The following is an 18517-nucleotide window of genomic DNA, read 5'->3' as shown; positions in this document are numbered from 1 at the left end:
TGATTTGTTGATGACAAAAGCTTGGTAGCTGGAAAGATTTAACAGAAAGGGTTTTGTGGTTTCCATGGATCTTCTGCATAAATGCTTTTCAATTTTAAATAGCCCTCTGGGTTTGTGACTGAATACTTCTCATAGACCAAGATGATTTAATAATCAAAATGATATTATTTTTATTTAGTGTGTGGTTTCTTCATGTCTTAAACAAGACTGTTCTCTCACTTTGCCTGAGGTTACATCTTGTTGTAACTCTGTGATTAGATTTTAGATACATGCAGTTGAAAATAAACCCAATTACCTAAATAGATGGAAGGTAGAAGTAAATTGTGATTAGCACATAATTGTAAAACTAGAGATGCAGAAGCCTGAAACACTAACTCAGTTTAATTTTGGTGATGTAGCACCTAATCCTTAACAATATTTTAAGGATATTGGGGGGGGTTATTACCTTATTGGTAAAATCCTCAGAAACACTAAGAATGCTTTAATACTTTGAAGTTTTAATACGTTGAAGTTTTAATATTTAAAAGCCAATAGAGCTACCTCCATATATTATCTATACACAGACAGTATAAATATGTCTTGAGTATTGTGGGTGGGTATCATTTAAGAATATGCATATGATGTGCTGAACAAATCTAGGTAAAGAGATGAAATTTACCATTGTTCTGTAAACTTCATAACAAAGCACTTTATAAGGATATATGAATATATTAAATATTAACCTACTAAATATTAGAAATATGTACGTAACATGGTGGCCGGAAAATGTATAATTTTAAAGTATTTCTGAGAGTACTCTGTATAACAGTAACCACCCAATCGCTGTTATGTGACAGAAACCAGCTGATGCATTCAGCAGTTTTACATACAATTATGTGTGAAGCTGTAATTTTCATTTTCATTGAAGAAAGGCAATTTTTTTTGGCAGAAATGGCAGATTTCGTGGGGCAACATTACATTTCCTAAACACATTATTTTAATGGCCTGTATCAATCAAACAGGCTTTATAAGATGCTTGAAATGTTTCAGGACAAGCCAAAGAGATAAAAATGCTTTTTAGCTTGTTGGAGCTGTGCTTTCTTGCTACTGTTTTTTTCTCTGTAACTAGTAATGCCAACATTCATCATTTAAGAATCCGTAAACTAAAGTAAAAATTGTGGTATTAGTGTAAAAAACAGGTCATTTTTTGAAAACAGTGAGTTGAAGATTCCTGTTTGTCTGCTAGTTTTTGAACCATTAAAGTTCACATTTTTCACATTTTGCCTACAATTATCTGTAACAGAAAAATGGCAATTTATTCTTATTTATATTATGATCTCCTTAAAGAAACAGTTTGTTTAAATATGTGACTGTCATTGAGACTTTCCTTGTCTAATAACTGGCTAGTCAACCTGAGATGGGCAGAGATCATTCAGCTCCTGTAAGTTTCACATGACTAGATGGGCAGGTCAATGACAAAGATAAATATCTCAAAATAAGGGAAGGCTGATAGAGAGATGGCATAACTATGGGAAAGATCTCAAGAGGACCTTGTACCCTTTTATACACGAAAGACAATCATAAGATAAAACCTGTAGGAAATCAGATTTCAGTTGTTTCTGTGCCCACATAAAAGTTCAGTAGAGAAAGCTGAGATTCTTTATCACCTGCCCTCTGGAACAGGGGCTTAATATTGCATCACAAGATACTAGGCTTGCAAAAAATGTGCAAGTTAACAATGTAGTTTTTGTGGAAGTTCACATCTCTGAAGTATTTCTTGTCTTTTTCTCTTTCTTCTAAACAATTTCAGCTCCCTCTGGCACCGTGGGCAAAAATCTTGCCCTTCATATAAGATCACTGGTTTGTATAAGAGAAAAAGGAAAAGAAGACATGAATTTAGGAGAAGAGAATTAACGTGTCCTCCCTAGAGATATTTCCCAGGAGTTCCTGTATTCTCTGTTCATTGTCTGTTTGCACACATCTGTCTTGAATGCTCAGCTAAGCAAATCTAAGAACAAGCCACCTGGGTCTACCAGTAAAGTCCCTATCTTTATGACATCGATTGCTTGGTCATTAATATCTTCTGAATCATTCTGTGCATGTACAACAAAAGAACTTAAGAGAAAATAAAACTAAAAGAGTGTTATTCTCTAGAAAATAGACAGTTTCGCATATTACCTGTGAAACTCATGCAATCAAAATTATTCAGCTCTAACTTGGCAATACAGCTCACAATAAAAAAAAAGGTCTCAGAATATCTCTTTTTAATACAACAAATAGATTTCATACCTAAACCCAAAAATACACCAAGTAGGTGAATAAATAACTTCTGAATAAACTCTCCAAAGGTTCTCCTCCTGTGAAAGTTGAAAATAGTGTATTTTCAGGTGATGTAAAAATTACAAAACAAGACTTGACTGGTCTGTTTGAAATTTTAAAAAATTACTGCAGAATAAAAAGCATTCTTCTTGACAAAAAATATGTTGCCTACGAAGCAAGTGTCGAACTCAATAATGCATAAAACACAGCAGGATTCAGGGAGTTGTGTTGGTGACTGCCATAATAAAATACAGGATTGACATAAATTCCTTTTAAAAAACATTATTTCGTAATTTAGTCATAAGAGAACATAGACCAGAACCCCCTGTCAGTGACTTTCACAGTTGATCCAAATTAAAATATATTTCCTCCTGCTAGTCATTTCATTTGGTTCCTTTGGCAGGCTTAATGAAATATTAGATCAAGTAAAACCAAAGAAATCCATATTTTCTATTTAAAATACAAGGTGATTCTACTGACAATCATAAAACATTGATACTAATATAATGTGAATCAAGTATTAAATACATGACAATGTAAGGGTACAGGACTTATCACTATCTTTGCATGCTTTACTTTTCATTTCACTTTCATATTATATAAAATGGCATTGTCATATATAGGCTGTTATCAGAATTTCTTGTCTTGATGAGGGTTGATAGGTTAATGGTCCTTTTCTCCCCTTTGAAAGGCAGAGGACATCTTGATGGTAATTGACTTTCTAAAGGTGTACTGCAATGCTCCGTGAAGCAGTTGTGTTTGATTCAGTAGGCTGGAACTGCAAAATAATTTTGGCTAACAGCTCTACGCCATAGTCAAATGCCTGGAAAAATGAGGTAGCAATGAATTACTCAGAACAAGAGTATCAGCCATTTTACTTCTAGAAATTATCTGTGGAAACAGAACTGAAAGGCCTGTTGTGTTCCCTAGCGATAAAATGATTGTGCAAACAGAAAATACTCAAAGCATGAGTTTTATTTGTCTTCCTATTATTTCTATCAAAGCATTAACAAAAACAGTTTTCTCTCTGTGAGATCCATGATCTTTTCAAACTTTTAAAAATATAGATAGATTCTTTAAGAAGTGCTAATAAATATATTTTCTTTCTACATACTGCTTAATATTTTACTTCTTTCCTTCAGAAGTACATTCAGCATGAGTGCCTCCTTACCCTGACTGAAGTTATTTACTCATTAAGCCTGAGCAGGAGTAGAAGTCAATAGAGCTAAACTGCAGCATGAAATACACTGTAAGAATCATCTCTCTCTTCGATTTCCAACAGCCCCCAAGGCATTGTCCAATAAAATAGAAAAATAAAAGGCAAAGTCTCTCTTGCTTCTTAGATACAATGGCTCTTCAAGTTGGTCTAGCTCACCAAGAGACAATACAGTTAGCTCTACGTAAGTGAAACTCCCTTCTCTTTCTTCTGAATTTTCTCTAAACTTTTTTTTTTTTGAGCTCTTGAATTCTTTTTTTTTGGTATATGTATTTTTGTTTCTCTGTCCTCTCTCCTGGCTCAGACTGTCTGACAGGGTCATAGTAAAGCAAAGTGCAACTGTGCTGCCAGGCTGTAAATTCCTTTTCATCTGCAAAATACTGAAGTAGACATACAGCTACACTAGCCATGAAGGGTGCTAACCAAGGAAGTTGAATAGAAATAGCTTCAGCGCATCCTCTTGGCTTCCTCCACTAGCAGAGCCTAAACTCTCACACTACCTAAATGGCAATGCACAAGACAACATCTGACATAGACAGAAAGGAAGAGAAGCTCAGCATGAATATCTAGTGCAATGGGCTCGCATGAGAGAGGCAAGTGTTTCTGAAGCCATTTGATAGGTGAGGTTTCATGACTTCTGACGCTGACTACCATTCTCCCACTTTATTGCCCAGTTTCCCATATTACGAGTCTCTAAAGGCAGATCCAGCAAAGTGTTTAAACTCCTATGTCATGGCCAATTTTAATAAAAAATTAGAGCCTAGTTTTGTCAAATAGAGGCCTGGGCATCTTAAGTTGAGCAAACAAATCTGCAGAGACTTTTCTTAATGGTTTTGTCATTCAGCTCTCTGTGTTTTAGTCTCTGCCTCTAAATGGAGAAGATTATACATATTCTCACAAGGACATTATGAAGATTAATTAATTAACGTTTGTGAAACTCTTAATTTGCAATAAGATCTAGAAAGAAGGGATATATATAAAAATGAATAACTACCTGTCCAGTGATCTTTGTTCCTTCCATGCTGAATGAGTGAAATGCCTTATGGGAAAAAAAAATGGACTGCTAACAGGCAGTTAAAAAGAATAACAATATTGCCACATAAACATGCTAAATAGAGTTTTCACACAACTCTCAATTCTGCTATTATTTACGTTTTAGAGTCTGGCTTGCAATATTAAAGTTTATTTTAGCATTATTAGTGGATTGTTTTTCCTTTTTTTTCTAGTGTATTCTTCATGTTTATATTCTACTTTGCAGACAGGGTAAAAGCACTTAAGAAATACAGGCTATTTCTCTTCAGCCAGGCCATGAAGCAAAACTAACGTGGTATTTGTAAATATGTTCATAAGTCAAGACTATCTGGGAATAGGATTCAAAATGACAATTTTTTTTTCTTAAATGAAAACTACATTTTCAAAATCCCACCACTTCTACAAACTCTTCTTTTTATTTTATCAAAATTCCCAGGAAAAAAGACTAGGAAATTATGTGATGCATGAAAAATTCAGGAAGAATAATTTGAAAATCAGGTTCATAAATTCAGCTTTCTACAGAGCAGCTACTTGTCTGCCTGCCTGCCTGTCAGGTACTTGAACTGTGGCATCTGGTTAGCTCAGAAGTTAATGACCATTTTCTGTATGGATTATTTTACAAAGATGTTAAAATCAAATCCCAGCTCAAGGAAAAATAAAAGGGAAAGTCATCTTCCTGTGACTCCTCTTTTATTTTCATATTTATTTTGCAAGTGGCTAATAGATTGACATCTCTTTCTGTATGAACTGTGCCCTAGAAGCAAGTAGAGCTAAATAGATAAATCTTTTTTTTGTACTGATGAAAAGGAAAGAAATTAATGTTTCACTGATATCTTTATATATCTAACACGTACCTTTCTAGACTTGTGCATGCAGAGAGGAATACTTTTAAATATATATACATTTTAATCAAGTAATGTCTGCAATAAAGACTATTTGAAGCTATTAAATCACTTCCTGATACATTGCCATTCTGCCAACCTCTGCAGAAAACAAAACAAAACAAACAAACAAACAAACAAACAAAAAAAAACCAAAAAAAACACCAACCTTAAAATCAGGCTTGCATTACACCTACAAAGCCAAGGTCTGGTCCTTTTTGGAAGAATTTATTCCAGAGTCAAGGTTCTTAATCTGGAAACAATTTTGGGCTAGAGAATAGCCAGACACTCAAGCAAGAAATTAATCACTGGGTAGAACTCTCCTTTTACTTGCTGACTTACTGAGTAATATTTGTGGAAATAAACTCAGAAGAATATACTGTATGTTAAGTTAGCAGAATGGATGCTGCCTGCAGGCTATTGCAGTCATTCTTGCTGACATTATCCTGTTTCTATCAGATTGGCTATGTAGCTCCCAGTATTTTGTGGTAGGATTTGCCTTACAAGAAGAGCTCTTGCTGAAAGGAAGCGGGAAAACAGTAAGCCATGATGTCAACAGAGGGACATCACCTCAAGCAGTGTCTGCTGCTCTGCTGGGGTTTTTTTGTGTTTGTGTCAGTGCATGTAATAAAAATATTGTACTTACTGGTCTCAGGCAGCTGCAGCAGGAGCTTAGGCGTTCCCTCTAATGCTCAATGAGTATGATTCCTCCCTCCACAAATTACTGCACATCATTTAAGCGTGTCTGCATAGCCCGGTTTTCAGGCTGTAGGTGTTGCCTACACTGCAGCTAAGAGGTGCAAGTGCAGCATGCTGAGGCCTACCAGGCTAGCTTTAATCTAATTAGCTTGGATAACAATATTACTGAAGATGTGATAGAATGAGCTTCAGTAAATAAATTATATGATATGAATGGTGATATGAAAGCCTGCTAGGAATCATCAGGACATCCCTGGGTGACCAGCAACAACAATGTACAATTTTAAAAACTCTTCCCAAGGGCTATAGAAGCAACAGCTTGGCAAGTGCTTCAAAGCCCCAAATCATCCCACAGATAGTTTACAGTTTTCCCTGTAAAACAATTTTAAAATATTATATATATTAACTGCTTGTCAAGATCAAATTTTAGCTGAAAAAAAGTTTTAATTTCCTCCCTGTGGTTTCCCAGTCTTTAAAGATTTGCAAGCACAGCTATCTTGACTATAGCCAAACCCTCTGTGTTAGCTGGCTCCATAGTAACAGTCACATCTGTCAGAGCACGGTTCTTCTGCTGGCTACAGAGTTTCATTACTGGTGGCCTGAGTATCACCGTTTGCGTTCTTGAATAGTAGAAGAGTAACACAAGTAGATGAAATTGGCTCTGGGTCGTGAGTTACTGCATGTTCTTCTGTGAAGAGGAGACAGCCCACTGGCTTAATGAGAAGAATTAGAAAATTAACTCAGACGTAGAAAAGGTAATGGGAAGACAAAAGCTGGTTAGTAAACCAAAAGATATAGACCTTTAAAGCTTTAAAACCAAAAGATAGTCACAAGAGGAAGTAGTAAATGTAAGTTAGGCAAACAGTGTAGGAAAAAGATTGATTGTTATTTTCAAAATAAGAAAATATACTTGAGGGGCGGGGGGAAATACGGTTGAAAAGCATGTACTTGCTCCATCTACAAGGTTCATCCTGCCAGTACGGCTTTATTATATTGTTTTGTGAATGAGCATCACTGGACAGGAGCATTGCCCCTTACTTTTGCTTTCGTATGGCTGAAAGACACCCAAAGTTGGCTGCAGCAGCAAAAGCAGCAGAACCCAGCGTCTCTCCAGTTACGACCCTTACGCTCAGACCACTTTAACTGGTCTGGAAAATCTGCTGTCTACATGCCCAGGCAGTGCTATACAAAATACCGGTGGATGTTAGTATTAGGGCTGTGAGGGAGTAGCACACGTGGGCTCCTCCTCCACATGTCAGGCTTTGTGGGGAGTAACAGGCAGACAGTCATTGGCAAGGCTTAGTGAATTACTGGGAGGGAACCACCCTAACCAGGGGATCCTTCAGATATGATTATATTCTTCTTGCTCCTGCTTGAACTCACAGAGAGGCAACTGTGTTTCTTGGGCTTGGAGACAAACTCCTGGATGCCATGATTTGCTCAGTCCCTTCATTTACAGTAATAGAGAGGTGACTTGTGTTTAAACATAGGATGGGAATTAAGAAGTCTGGTTCTGAAACAGATTTTCTGCGTGACCTTGAACGCTTAATCTTTCCTTGCTTGTTTTCTCCTCGGTACAAGAGGGATAATAATGTTTATCGACCACACAGGGGGCTGTAAGACTAAATGTTATAAAGCACTTCGATTCTCTTAGATAAAAGGTTTTCTATAAGCAAGAGGCATAGCTATTTATTATCTGCATTTTCTTCACTTTTTATTCATGCCCTATCAATTCTACTTCTGCTTTTTCTTCAAAATTATTGGTCCTAATCATCTCATCTGGGTGAAAAAGAATAAACTGATAAAAAGTAATGATTGCGTAGAAACTAATGTTTGCAAAGACTGGTCTAAATTTCTTAATTTTAAGTGTACTTCCTCACAACTAACATGTATATGGATCTTCTTGAACAATGCTTCTTCTCTTTGGTGACTTCCCAGTGTGGGCTTTTCTTCTTTATATACTGTTCAAGGTATCCGTGAGCTCACATAAATGGGTCAAGAGTACGCACTCCTGCTCTTACAATTTAACTTCCATTTCTTTGATTATATTTTCTGTTCATACTGTTTTAATCCCGTTCCTGTCTTGCTGACTTTCCTTCTATTTGGCAAATTTCTTTTCCCTTCACCCTTCAAGAATCCCGAATCCACCAATTAAGAATCATTTGTATACACTGTCATTTCTAGTCGCTATTTTACTTTTTTTTTTTTTTCCAGTGAGACAGGGCAGGCAGTGTGCTGTGCTGGATATCAGTACAGTGCGCCTCAGGTACACTGAAACCATTTGACTTCACCTTATGTCATTTCTAGAATGTATTTTTTTTTTTATCTTAGCAATGAGCCAGGATGGGAATTTGGCTGGATTTTGCCACATTTCTGAAGCACTGTGTAGCTAAGTGCTTCCAGAACATCTGATGCTACTGTTGTAGTGTTCAGCAGCCTGCTGAAAGTGTGAGATATGAAGTAGATTATCTAACACCCAAATACTGGCTTGTCTGAGACTTTAGATAAGGATATGATTTAAATGTATGTATCCAATCTGTAAAAAGTGGCAGCACTGCAAAAAATGAAATTACAGGTTGCATTGTAGGTAAATTCTATGCTGTAATCACTTCAGATGAGTTTGAAGTGCAGTTTTCTGTACTTGCTTCTGTATTTCTATTTTTCTGCTCCTTACTATTTCTTAGATAAATTGGGACTAACTTTTCTATGCCTCATTGCTTACCCTAGTCATTTCCTGAATTTCAAAAATGTCAGTGAACATGTCTTTGTTAAAAATAATAATAAGCTATTAAACTAACTTATTCAACGCGCTCAAGTCAAAAGATATGTACAATCATTAAACTGCAGTGAATGAATGGATTTTGTAAGGAAGCAGCTTGTTCACTGGAATTTGTTGAGCTCTACAGAATAAGCCAAGTTTGAAGAAAAAAGATATACTTAATTACTTTGAAGTTATAAAATCTGAAGGGCTTTTTGATGAATGCAGAGGATGATTTTCTCTGCTCTGTTTACAGCTTAGACCATTAGGAGAAAGATTGACTGTAAATGTTAACATGAAATTTTCTGAGGCCTGGCCTCTAATTCTGCTTTGGAAGGAGGTGGGGAAAAGAGGTTAAGAAATTCTAACAGTAATTCTGGGTTTGATTTAAATGCTGATTTATTTAATCTTACTATAACTCTGTTTCTGTAAAAATCCTGCCTTGCAATGACTGTGAAATTTCCCAATATTTATAACACATTATTGAAAACTAGTGGCCAGATTCTTGTCAGAATGTCCCCCCCACATTATCAGGTTCCTCTTAGTCCTGATGGACAACATAATAGCAGTGACTGGGAAGCGTCTGTATCCCTGCATGCTGTTTCCTGCACCAGAGGAGTGGCTTGAAAAGAAACTAATTTTGTCGACTGACAGAAGAGCATTGGTTAAACCAGGAAATGAGTCAGGATGTTCAGAGAACCAGCTGAGCTTCTAGGTGCAGTGGAACATTTTCCCTTTTGTCGCTGAGCAGCATTCATTCCAGCTGTAGCCTCACATACACCGGGGCTGGTGCTCTCCACCTCAGAGACCACAGCGGTGGAAGTGCTGTACTCCATGCATAATTTTGTGTTTTGCTTATATAAATGGAAAATGTGACAATGGTTTATTTTGCTGAATTTGGACATAGGCATGCAGGATGTCAACTTCAGTAAGACATCCCCTAGGACTTTAATGTAGCCTAATGATCATACATTGGAATGACTGCTGCTTCCAAGTAGTTCAATGGCATTTAACTGGTTAAAGGGGTGTGAAACTATGTACTTTCAGTCTTAGAATACAAGTCTTTACAGAAAGATTAACACTTAGTTTAGCGCTCTTCTTGGATATTTATGAGATCTGGCTGAAGTCTTAGAGGCCCTTCACATTTTAATGCAAGGCTGGGTATTGAATGAGTGAAGAAAAGTGTGGTATATGCAAAGAGATGTTTAATCCTCATGATTTCTCCAGATTGCTCCTCTGTGCAGAAAAAAAAATTTGCCAAGTGGACTGCCCCTTTTCTCTTTGCCTAACTGAACTTAATTTCTTTTGTCATCTGGGAATTAGGAATGTTTCTGTGATTTCATTGAATTTCCCTGGGAAGATTTTCAGGTTAAAGTGAATACAGGTGCTTTGTCTGAATATTTTTAACTTATAATGCTTACATATTTAATAACTATTAAATATAAATATCTAGGTGAGTGGAATAACTTTATGTGGGATGTAGGTTCTTTCCTTAGACAAGGTTTTGTTCTTCATATGACTGCAATAGTAACTACATTTACTAAAGACGTAAGTCAAGAGATTGTTAAAAGTGGGTCCATACTAATTTTAAATATTAAGCTTTCTGCAGCTTGCTTCATCAAGTACAGTGTTTATTGTGACAATACTTCATTCTTTGCTTTTCTGGTTTTAGGGACATGTTTAACGTTTCAGCAATACTATATACTCAAAATACTTCAAGAAGGTACAATTATTTAAAAAGCAATATTTGACTACAAGTCAGACAAATTAAAATATCAGTTATTATCTTTCAACAGATTTTACCTGATTAGTGGTGGAGTTCCTTTCATTATATGTGGGATTACAGCAGCAACCAACATCAATAATTATGGGATTGAAGGCAATGCACCATAGTAAGTATAAACTATTATAATAAAAATTTTAAGGAAAACGTATTCTTTTTCTTTTGCCAATAAATGTAACTGGCTTCATAAAGGGTACAGACATGCCATTTGGGATGACGTTTGTTATGAAATTTTATTAAATAATAGCTGTGAAAGAGCAATGTCTTAATCTGGGGCTTGCTGCTTCACCTCTACCAATTTGACTCCATTACTGTCAATAGAATCACTTTTCATTTACAGAATTACTCTTCATTTACATCTGAATAAGTGAAAGGATATTAAAAATACCTACTGGATAGCACATTTAATGGAGCTACTAGTTAATTAAATACTTTCAATTCATTATCTACCTTGAATTGATATCCTTCAGGTGACTTAGTTAAAGTAATTTACAAATAGTTATGTGAAAAAAGGACAAGTAGAAATCCCTCCCCCACCTCCTCCACTCCCATCCCTCCCTTAAAAACCAATTATTTTGGATTTTCACCACCTGGAAACATTCCAGTCACAATGTCTTGCAATCCTGACATAGCTCTGTAGTGTATTAGTGTGTTAGTGTTCAGTATACCTCCACAAGCTGTCCAGGCATCACGTTATTGATTCTTGGCATGAAACATGAAATATCAATAAAGTTCAATAAGTCTTTCCATAAAAATGTAGCAGAAAGTGAATCAGGCTGCAAAGTTAAATACATTCTGTATAAAAGATCAGCATGGCAATGACTGGCATACTAATGGATATATTAGTACGCTGCCAGCACTAGTACTCTGGAGGACATCACCCTTAGTTACTGCTTTGAGCATGTATTGTAATACATTTGAAACTAGTTATGTTCTCGGTAAGAAAAGTGGAAACAAAGGATAATGGTTTGTAAGTGAGCATTTCACTCCTTAAAGGTATTTTTACAGGTAATTGAAATTTAAACTCTGGCAATAAATTAGTACATACCATGGCTAACTGTTTGCTCTGCCTAGGGCCCAACTCATATTCATATATTTATTCAAACTTATCCAATTAGACAATCATTTATAATCAACAGTATATTAAAAGACTCAATTATTTATGTTCATAAATGTGACACATTTTTTGTTTTGGCACAGTTACAGAGGTTATACTTTAATCATGTTAATCATAGCCAATCAATAGCTGGTACCACAGTCTCTACAGGAGATAAGGCACAGGTGAGGGTTGGTTATAAGACTGAGTACAAAGACAGCTCAACAAGAGCATAGTGAGTTATATGGCTTATTCATTTTTAATAGTATTAGTACAGTAAATGTAGATGCACAAACTTCAACTTTTTTTTTATGGAACTGATTTTTTAAGTGATCCACACTGAGATTCCACTTGAAATAAGAGCATCCCAAGAGACTGTTCCACTGGGGAGCATTCCATTCTCCACTTTGCATCAAATATGCAGCTTTCAAATGCACTTCAAGTATTCATGTAGCTTTGTGCTCTCTGCTTATCCAATTAAATATAGGTGGTACCTTACCTATCTTTTCACAGATATCTTTCACGGAATCTTTTCATGTGCATGTCTGACAGCAAAATATGTACTCCTTGGAGTGTTTCTAAGTTCATTGATAAATGTGTGTGTGTGTTTTTGTTTAAGGTTCCAATTTAAAAAATTTACAGTAGTTATGCTGCAGTTTCTTGTGATAAATACCCAGGGGGGCTGCCTCTTTTTAGCTGAGAGGTTCTCAGCCTGGGAGAAAAATTCATTGTGCCCTTTTTATAGTAAGTGGTAGATGATTCCTGGCTTGACAATAATGTGATATCAGAAGGTTCCTTGCTGTATTGGAGGGATTGCAACCAATCACACACACCTAAATGAGTATGAAGTGTCACACAGTGTCATTTTTAGAGCTGGAATGGATCATGACAGGCAACCTGGTCTGTCTTTCTGACCCAGCAGGAAATTAGCTATATCCAAACCATTCCTGACAGTTATTTATCTGAGGTGCTTTAAATGCCCCGATAATGGATACACCACATTTTATTCCAACAGCTTATTATCCTAATTATCCTAACAGCTAGGAAACTTTTTGAAAATCTAATTTAAATATTTCTTGCTGTAGTTTAAGCCCATTACTTCTTGTCCTAGTCCAACAGATAAGTAAAGTAACTTATTCCTCTTTCCAGAAATCCATGCAATACTTAGAATGTAAGAACCTAATAACAGCTGTGCTAGCTTGTACCACCAGCTCGGTAGCCTGCCTGTAACTGTGGCTAAAAGCTGATCATAGAGAAGAGTAAAAACGAGGCAAATATTCATTCTCCCCCTGACCCAAGTTGTCCCAGTTTCCATCTGGGATTTCATTAGCCAGACGTGTTTTCTTCTCCCATGTTTATTTGATTAGATCATTCATCCTCAGGGCAGTCCTTTTAGACTGCTACTAAATTATGCAGCTGACTGAGGCTTATTCAGCTCATACTGGCCTGTGAACTACTTTAAGCTGCTCCAAAACAGTTATGGTTATATTATTTAAAGCCTAGCAAATGATGATCCATGCTACAATAATCTGCTACCAGTGTATCACGAAGAGACTATCGATTTCCTTAATTTTTCTGAGGACATTCAAACTGATGTAAATTAACTCCCAGGAGTTTCAGAAACAGTGGAGAATTCAGAAATGGCATATATCTTTTGGGTCCGCTCACTGCAGAAAGCAGTGACTGTTCAACTGGAAGTTTTTTTTCAGCCTCTCTTTTACTCAGGCTGTTCTCTACTTTGGCAACAAGAAAATACTGTAAGAACAATCTTCAGGCTTAAAAGTTTGTATCAATGTTTGTTGATACAAACCATTGAAATCGGTACATTTCTATTGCTCACACATTGTATAAACTATGCCTCATTTGCTTTTTAATCAAAGTATTAGCGCTGACATTTTTAATAGTAGAAAAAAGGGTTGACATAAATGGTCTTATACTTCACTGCAATTCTAGATTCTAAACTGACCTACTTTTCTTGGAAATTTTCAGCTTTAATATCCTGTAAATTATACTAGACATTTTATTCCATTAAAAAAATATCTCAGCTTAATGGATATTAAAGATACACTCCCTTTCTCCACAACGAACATATCTGAACTTCTGAGACACTGTTAGGTCATACAAGTTAGTCAGAAAGCCCAGTTTCACATCAGTCAGCTGTCCATCACATCTAACATGCACTATAAAATGTTCTTGACTCTCTTTTTTTGTTGTTTTCAGTTGCTGGATGGCATGGGAGCCTAGTCTCGGTGCTTTTTATGGGCCAGTAGCGTTCATTGTGCTAGTCACCTGTGTTTACTTTCTCTGCACATATGTGCAACTGAAGCGCCATCCTGAACGCAAGTATGAGTTAAAGGAAAAGACAGAAGATCCGCAGAGAATGCCAAGTACTGAGATGGGCCATGGTCACATTACAGACTCTGTGTCCATTCCCCAGACAACCTGCTCCATGATTTCTTCTTCCTTATTGGAAAATGAGCATTCATTTAAGGCTCAGCTTCGAGCCGCAGCATTCACTTTGTTCCTGTTTACTGCCACTTGGACCTTTGGAGCACTTGCAGTATCTCAAGGTCATTTCTTGGATATGATATTTAGCTGTCTTTATGGAGCCTTCTGTGTGACCTTGGGGCTTTTCATCCTGATCCATCACTGTGCAAAGCGAGATGATGTGTGGCATTGCTGGTGGTCCTGTTGCCCATCTAGAAGAAACACCTATTCCGTCCAAGTTAATGTGCGCCCAAAGGTTAATGTCAATGGAGACACTCAAGTTCACGCACCTTGTCTTCAGGAATCGCCATGTCCCAACAAAACAGCTGTGTTTAATCATCCAGCAGCTAGCCACTGCAAACTTACTAACCTACAAGCGGTTCAAAATCACGTTAACTGCCTTTCGCCTGTGACACCATGTTGTGCAAAAATGCACTGTGATCAGCTACTTGACGATGAAGCTCACGTTCACGTCCACAACGAGGGAACCTTCAGACCCAATATGCACATTCATAGATGTCTGAAAGGCAGAACTAAGCCACGTTATTTCAGTCGGCATAGGTCTGCAGGTGAAAGAGAATACGCCTATCACATTCCTTCAAGTATCGATGGCAGCATCCACAGCTCACATACAGACAGTCCCCACAGTACGCATGATAGCCAGTCAGGTCACAGACGGGCCTGCTGCTCAAAAAGCGATCCATATCCTACTGTCAACCAGCCCGAAAGTAGCGACGCAAGTACTGTAATATATAGTTGTGCCAAAATGCCAGAAAGTGACACTGTGCACCATCCAGCTCATTTTGAAATGCACCCACGGACACAGTCATTGCCATTTAATACGACGAATCACAACGGAATTCTCAAGGGAAACGTGCATGAAGCCATGATATACAGCTCAGATAGTACAGGAAATATCAAAACTGGCCCTTGGAAAAATGAAACTACTGTGTAGTTCATGGGCCATCATAATGTGTTTTTTCCCCCTAAACCATCGTTATCTTTGTTTTTATTCCAAACTAAATAAGATGACATATTTGTGTAGCTCATGAGTAAATTGTACAGCTTTTCCATCTTTATTTCCATTTTCTTAATAAGAGTCTAAAAGAAAGAGAGAGTGACAGTTTTAAAGTGAAGTTATTTTTAAAAGAAAATTATACAATTATTCTGAAAGAATTAGAAAATGAAGCCTAGACAATTGAATATGAGAGGCAATATCCTTTTGTTACACGGAACAACATTTCTTCAGATATAGATCATTTTCATTCATTGTTTTCACTTTTGTTCTGTAGTAACTTCAGGCACTTTTTATAAACATATCAGCATCTTAAACTTTTACTTATTTATTTTTGTACCAAAATATTATTACTGTGCCATGGATTTTAATCAGAAGTGACTATGGGAGAAATGATAAACAGGATTTTATAAAATTACAGCTTTTTAGATCTACAAAAGTGATACTGCCTCTAAAGATCTTCTGTAGCATATGGCCTGTAAAGTCGTGTAATGTACAGTCTCTGTTCTGTCCTTTTTCTTGTTGGAGAGAAGTGCTAGGTAATGTCTCTGTTACATCTATGGTGCTGTATTGGTTGTATTTTGCATGACATATGTCAGGATATACCATTTGCTGTTTTCTAGTGTTACATGTGTTAAAAAAAAAAGAACAAAAAAAAGTGTTGTACAAGGCTGTGAAAAACCCTATTGATATTAATCTAGAGCATTATAAATCTACAGAAAAAAAATCACTCTGCACTAGTTTAAGTGGCACAATCCTTTGTATAAGGTTATATGATAGCTTTGATAAGGGTCCACTCTAATGTCTTTACAGAGCATGCACTACTCATTGTATGTGACACTGTGCGGTGTAATAGCAATTGTCTCAACAAGTTTTACACTTCTTTGTAAAGTATGCCTTTTGAACAAATCTGTAAGCTCTTTCACGATAACCTTTCCACATCTATTAAGGTAGAGCAGTTTTATCATTAACTCTTTGAGGACTACAGTTATTTTCTTAAAATGGCTTATTCTAGTTCAGAGACACTGTATATATGATATTGTCTATTTAGTTAACGTGATCAATGTAGTCCAGAGTTGTCAGGAAAGAGAAAGTTCAGTCATTTTCCAAAACCACACCTTCTCAGAGTCCATCTATTAATTTCACCACTTGCTTTCTGAAAACTCATTTCCTCCCCTAGCAAATTTCAGATTGTCTTCATCCTTTAATGCAAATTTGACCTTCAGAGAAGTTCTTTATGTTCATGATTTCTGCTGAATTGTAGGGCATTCCAGGGTCAGTACTATTCTCTATTAACAAGGCTCTTGGCAAGAAATTTTTTCATGTTTCCATGAACATCTGGACACAAAGCATCAACTCACAGTACAGAACTGCATCATAATTATCCCTATATGAAAGAAACCACTTTTTTCAAGTAGGAAGGGTGCAGAATAATAATGGATCGCAGAAAGGGAATAGGAGCATAAAGCTGCGAGAAAAATGTCTACAGTGAAAAGTGAGCAGTGCATCCATAAATAAGAGAAAAAGCACAATTCTGTATGGCCACATGAGAAAGTTTGCTGTCATGTCTTAACACAGGCTTCTGTAATTGCTACGTTGCTGCAGAGAGGAAATAGAAAATTCCCTTTAGAGATCATCAGTCTGCAATTCTCTGTGTATATGTTGCAGAAATCTTCACATACTTCAACCCATTATTTTTCTGTTATTAGCAGTTTTTTAGTCTCTACCTTTTTTTCTAATATGTAGGAATACATTTCCTAATAGTGTACATAAAGACGACAATTATAATTGTTAGAATGTTGTAAAAACATGTAAGTCAGATGAATGTGTTCTGCAGTGTTGCAGGTGGGAATTAGTACTCAAAGGGTTAATGCTCAGTATCTGAGTGCAAGAAATCTTGTTTTTCTGTATTTTTGTAAATTTGAAATATATATTGTAAACTCCAGCAGTGCAATGTATCCATCTCAGACTGTGTATTTTTAAAAGGTGAGCAAGAAGAATGCACTAGGTGGTTGTCAAGTTTTAAGCCGATATACAACAGTTTCATGACTGCTTCTTTAGCTAATACGAAAAAAGAAATGCCTGAGCTTTATTATGTATATGCTGTATATGCTTGAACTGTCTCTAAACTAAAATACAGTATTTTTCTTTGTTTGCATAATGAATTATTTTCTGTTTAATAATCATTTTCTTTTAATATTACTTTTACTCATTCCACATAGACAGTGAGCCCTAAGCAATCATAGACATAATGTGAAATACCACTTCTCTGTGTCTCAGCACTATGTATGTGTATATTCTGTAATAGCAAAATCCTAGGAGGTCTGTAGACCATTATGCAAAATACTCCACACACAGAGCCAAGTGAAATACTCTGCAAGAACCCACTCGGTGAGCTGCTTTATTCAGCTTGTGTTTTAATCACCTCTGTTATTTTGTCTGAGAGGCTAGTTCCATCTTCATAATGGCTTACAAAGAAGTAAATAGGTGCTGCTTTCCACAGAATATCTTATGTGATAAAACTCTCTGGAATTTAAACGTAAAATATTAAAACACTTTTCTTATTGTGTTAAAAAATTAATTTAGTGAATATTTCTGGGCTAATTTGGAAGAGATGTGTTATGCAATAATCTGTTTGCATATTATTTTTTCAGGAAATATACAGTATAACTACAGAGTAGGAGAACATGATATTAAATAAATATAAAAATGTTTTGTAACATCAAATTTGACCAAAATGCTTTTTGTGCTTTTGACTTTTTTTTCTTTAAGATAAATGAGATAATTTCAATGCTTTGGGAGTCTGGCTTTGTTTTATTGTGGGGTTTTGGTCAATTATAGTCAGTGAGCCATCACTACTTTACCTGATTTTCTTTCCTATAAAAATAAAGTCAATGAAATAACTGGAGTATAAGAAATATATTGTCCTAGTAAATTCCTCACGGACATACACATGTAACATGCCTCAAAGTCAGCATTAGTTATGGCGATTCACTGATGACATAAAAATGACTGAACAGATTCTTACTGTTCACTTTCTGTCTGAGATCAAGCAAGAGAAATTACATCCAAAAAAGATAATTTTTGGAGAACGATGCAATCAACAGAAATCTGAAGGGTTGTTATTACAGTACTGCCAGGATAAAAATACACTCTGATGCTGTAGTGTTCTTTTCTGCATATAGAAATTCCAGTTTTCATCACCAAATTTCAGATCATCTAAGTGACTCCATTTTGTCACATGGACTGTTT

At 36.2% G+C, this 18517-nt stretch overlaps 1 protein-coding gene across 2 annotated transcripts in view; it reads left to right on the top strand.

Annotated features, from left to right (window-relative positions):
* The window catches only part of ADGRA1 (adhesion G protein-coupled receptor A1), a 285341-nt gene extending 267315 nt beyond the window's left edge, over nt 1-18026 (top strand). Inside the window, exons 18-19 of one of the 2 annotated variants that reach the window (XM_087767270.1) lie at nt 10681-10776; nt 13984-18026. In XM_087767270.1, coding sequence (XP_087623396.1) covers nt 10681-10776; nt 13984-15205 — 1318 coding nt within the window. In that variant the 3' untranslated portion in view covers nt 15206-18026. The remainder of the gene's footprint in view (nt 1-10680; nt 10777-13983) is intronic. The other variant, XM_087767271.1, reaches the window with a different exon arrangement.
* The last annotated feature ends 491 nt before the right edge of the window (nt 18027-18517 follow it).

The sequence above is a fragment of the Nipponia nippon genome, unplaced genomic scaffold (genome assembly GCF_047370975.1).
Source record: "Nipponia nippon isolate SJK-2023a ecotype South Korea unplaced genomic scaffold, ASM4737097v1 scaffold_3, whole genome shotgun sequence".
Taxonomy (NCBI): Eukaryota; Metazoa; Chordata; class Aves; order Pelecaniformes; family Threskiornithidae; genus Nipponia; species Nipponia nippon.
This window is presented reverse-complemented; position numbering and strand designations above follow the sequence as displayed.